The 4,000-nt window shown below is 48.0% G+C and overlaps 1 protein-coding gene across 1 annotated transcript in view; it reads left to right on the top strand.

Moving 5' to 3' along the window:
• Nucleotides 1–1,283: 1,283 nt before the first annotated feature.
• The window catches only part of LRRC7 (leucine rich repeat containing 7), a gene marked incomplete at its 5' end in the record, with an annotated part of 23,056 nt that continues 20,339 nt past the window's right edge, over nt 1,284–4,000 (top strand). The window contains 2 exon segments of the mRNA XM_031064089.1: nt 1,284–1,429; nt 2,089–2,204. Coding sequence (XP_030919949.1) covers nt 1,284–1,429; nt 2,089–2,204 — 262 coding nt within the window.

Below are 4,000 nucleotides of genomic sequence, written 5' to 3'. Positions count from 1 at the left end.
AAGGTGCCAGGGGGGATTTGGGACCCCCAGCTGGGCCTGGGGCAGTGTTTGGGTCCAGTCTGTGCCAGAGCAGATTTGTATTCCCAGGTTTTAGCAGGATCTGGAGCGGAAGAACCAGAGGGAATGGAGCTGGGAGAGCTGAGATCAGTGAGGAGGAGCAGGAGGGCAGGAGGGCACAGCTGAAGCTGTGGCTGCCCCATCCCTGGAAGTGTCCAAGGCTTCCCAGGGAAGCAATTACAGGGAAGTTCTGAGGGTTCCCTGAGAGGAACAGCAATCTCTGTTTTCATTTGGCATCAAATCTGAAGGCTGAAAGATCTTCTTAATTAAGAAACTGAAATAAAGGTGAATTAGATACAGAGTGAAGGCCCAGTCCTGCAGCTGATGCCCCTGTGAGTCCTACAGAACAAGGTCTGTGGAAGGTGTGGTCAGAGCTAAACTTCTTAACAGATCCTCCAAAATATTTGGGAAAAAAACAGAGAATCCTCCAAAAAGTCTTTTAGGCAGTGGACAGGGAGATGGGAAATTTTAGGAAGAAATAATTGGCTGTTATTTAACCTTATTCTGATTAAAGTACTTGAGAGCAAGAGGTGGAACGTGAGGAGCAGAGGGGCAGAGGAGCTGGGTGGTGCTCACCAACTTTCACTTGAAGGATTTTAATTTGCAGTCTCGTTTTAGAAGAAGGTCAGGAAATATTTCTTCAGAATATTTTAATGTATGCCTGTAACCTGTATATTTAATGTGTATATTTGTATATCTCACTCTGTAATGTGCAGTACATCCATAAATTCCCATTGGAATTTATTCCCAGTCCCCCTCAGTGGTGTCTGGTGACAAGGATCCCAGACCTTCAACCTTAAACCTGTTGTTTGGGTTGACAAACATTAAATTCTTGGTTCCATGACCTTGGTTGGCCTGATCTCTGTCTGAAGTCCTTGGAATCCATGTTCCTCAATATCCCAGAAAATCTGAATGGTAGCATGGGCAAACCAAACAGCCTTAAAGTGGGTTCCAAGAATCCCATTGTTACAGACTCCTGCCAGGGAAATCATGGAATGATTTGGGTTGGGATGGACCTCAAGGCCCATCCAGTGCCACCAGGGACACCCCCCACTGCCACAGGGTGCTCCAGCCTGGCCTGGGACACTTGCAGGGGTCCCGGGCAGCCCCAGCAGATCTCCCCTGGCTGTTCCCTCTCGGGGCTGGTGCAGCCTGGAGCTGGTGAAGCTCCCAGAATTTTGGGGTTGTCAGTTTGGGGATGCAGTCCCTGCAGGGCCACTAACGAGGGGTTTGCCATTCCAGCCTGTCCCTGCTGGAGGAATTTGACTGCAGCTGCAACGAGCTGGAGTCGCTGCCCTCCACCATCGGGTACCTGCACAACCTGCGCACCCTGGCCGTGGACGAGAACTTCCTCCCGGAGCTGCCCAGAGAAGTGAGAGCTGCTCCAGGCCCCATCCCAGGCCGGGATGTCCCCTGGGAGCCACCATCCCCCCCCTGGGATGTCCCACAGGATCCAGCATCCCATCCCATGTCTGGGATGTCCCCTGGGAGCCACCATCCCAACCCATCCCATCCCTGGGATGTCCCCTGGGAGCCACCATCCTCTCCCATCCCTGGGATGTCCTGTGGGATCCAGGATTCCATCCCTTCCCATCCCATCCCATCCCATTCCTGAGATGTCCCATGGAGCCACATCCATCCCATCCCATCCCTGAGATGTCCCACAGGATCTGCCATCCCATCCCATCCCATCCCATCCCATCCCCGGGATGTCCCCTGGGATCCACCATCCCACCGCTGCCCCCACAGGCAGATTCCAGCTGCTGGTGGAATTATCTGGGTGTGCAAGAGGTGATTGGTGCTCACACTGAGCAGTAAAGCCATGGAAAGTTGGGAATATCCCTGTGAGGAACCCCAGCCGCTCCCTGAGGTTCCTGCCAGCAAGAAAATGTCATTTTCTGGTTGAATTTTGGATTTCCTACCTTTTGTGGCTTTCAGTAAAACCCAGTTTAGGCACCTCCTGACACAAAAAGTGATAATAAACATTCCCAGATTTGGGGTTCCATCATTTGGGCTTTTCCATTCCCGCAGATTGGCAGCTGTAAGAACGTGACTGTGATGTCCCTGCGCTCCAACAAACTGGAATTTCTGCCTGATGAGATTGGCCAGATGCAGAAGCTGAGGGTGTTAAATCTGAGTGATAACAGGTACAGTTCACAGCAATTTTTTTTAGCCAATTTAAGAATTTTATTTTTCATTTAAACTTTTCCTTTGAGATCTTTATGAAGATATATTTCTCTAAAATATATTTTCAAATTAAAAAATATCTTTAGAATTCTAGTTTAAAAATAGCATCGTTATCATTTAATTTATTTAAGCTATAAGGAAAGAATCTTGGTCATTTTTTCTTAATCTTTGTGGTTTGGTCTCAGCTCCTTTGACGTGCAAGGGAAAACTTCAAGAAAACTGAATAAGGCCAAAATCTGGATCTTGGTGTGTTTTAATAGCTTCAAACCCATTTCTTTCTTTTATCTCCTGCTGTTACCATGCAAAAAAAAAAAAAAGGAGATCTTGTCTATGGGTTTGTAATATTTAATGATTAAAAAGCTGATACCCAGGGAACTAGGAAACAAAAATTAGCTATCTTGCATCCACTGAAATCCAAGGAACATTTTTCATTTCCTCCAGCAGAGTTGGGTTTTTTTTTTGTCAAACCCCAGATTCATTTTTCCTTATGCACAGGCCTGTGCTTCGATGAGAAACAAAATGCTTCAAATGAGCTGTTCTTGATCCCTGTCCTGTGCTACCACAGGCACATGGAAAATCTGAATTTCCTTGGGATTTATCCGTGTGGATGTGCCAGGAGTGTGGGGATTTGCAGTGTCAGCACAACTAGTGCAAGATGTGGGGGGTGAATTCCTTTTTCTCTCCAGGACTTGCCATCCACACCCAGCAGAAATTAGGGAAGGATTTCCCAGCCCAGTTTCATTGCTGAGATTCAGGTTGAACATACAAATATAACTTACATAAAGCCATGGAGAACCCCCTGGAATATTGTTTAAAATTCCCTCATTCAGTTCCATTCTGTCCTGCATTGCAATTCCGGGGCACAAATTCCATCCTGTCCCAAATCCAGGTGGATGTCCCCAGGGCTGGTCCCTCCTCTGCCCGATGGCAACACAAAGTGGTGTTTGTTCTATGGGGTGGGATGTGGTGTTTGTTCCATGGGGTGGGATGTGATATTCCATGGGGTGGAATGTGATATTCCATGGGATGGGATGTTGCGTTCTATGGGGTGTTCCATGGGGTGGAATGTGGTGTTTGTTCCATGGGATGGGATGTGGTGTTCCATGGGATGGAATGTGGTGTTTGTTCCATAGGGTGGAATGTGATATTCCATGGGATGGGATGTTGTGTTCCATGGGGCAGGATGTGGTGTTTGTTCCATAGGGTGGAATGTGGCGTTCCATGGGGTGGGATGTGGCATCTGTGCCCTTCCCACTCCCCCTCAGTGGTGTCTGGTGACACAGATCCCAGACCTTCAACCCTTAGACCTGACTGAATTGTGTTTAAACCTGGTGGAATCGTCTCCTCTACTTTTCTGGAGCGGTTTGGGAAGTGAATCTTTCCAAACCTTTCCTCCTCCATTGCTCCCAGCTCCGGCTGAGTTTGAACATTGCCTTGCTGAGATGTTGGGGCAATTCTTTTGCCATGGAACTTCCCACCCTAATGAAAACTAAAAAGGTCCGACATTCTGCACTAAAGAGTTTGGATTAAGTCCAGACACCTTCTTAATGCTGGATTTTTAGTGATATTTATTACTTTCTGTGATCCCAGCTTCACTTTCATCACCATTCCGGCAATCCCTGTTGTGTCCCTTTGGATGAGCCCACAGGTTCACACCAAAGAGAGCTGGGTCTCCCCTTCCTGCTGGAACATTCCTGTGTTCCCACAGCAGTTCTGGCCCTCTGCTCTTCCCTGGAGCTGGCAGAGGAGGGAGATC

The sequence above is a fragment of the Geospiza fortis genome, unplaced genomic scaffold (assembly GCF_000277835.1).
Source record: "Geospiza fortis unplaced genomic scaffold, GeoFor_1.0 scaffold69, whole genome shotgun sequence".
Classification (NCBI taxonomy): domain Eukaryota; kingdom Metazoa; phylum Chordata; class Aves; order Passeriformes; family Thraupidae; genus Geospiza; species Geospiza fortis.
This window is presented reverse-complemented; position numbering and strand designations above follow the sequence as displayed.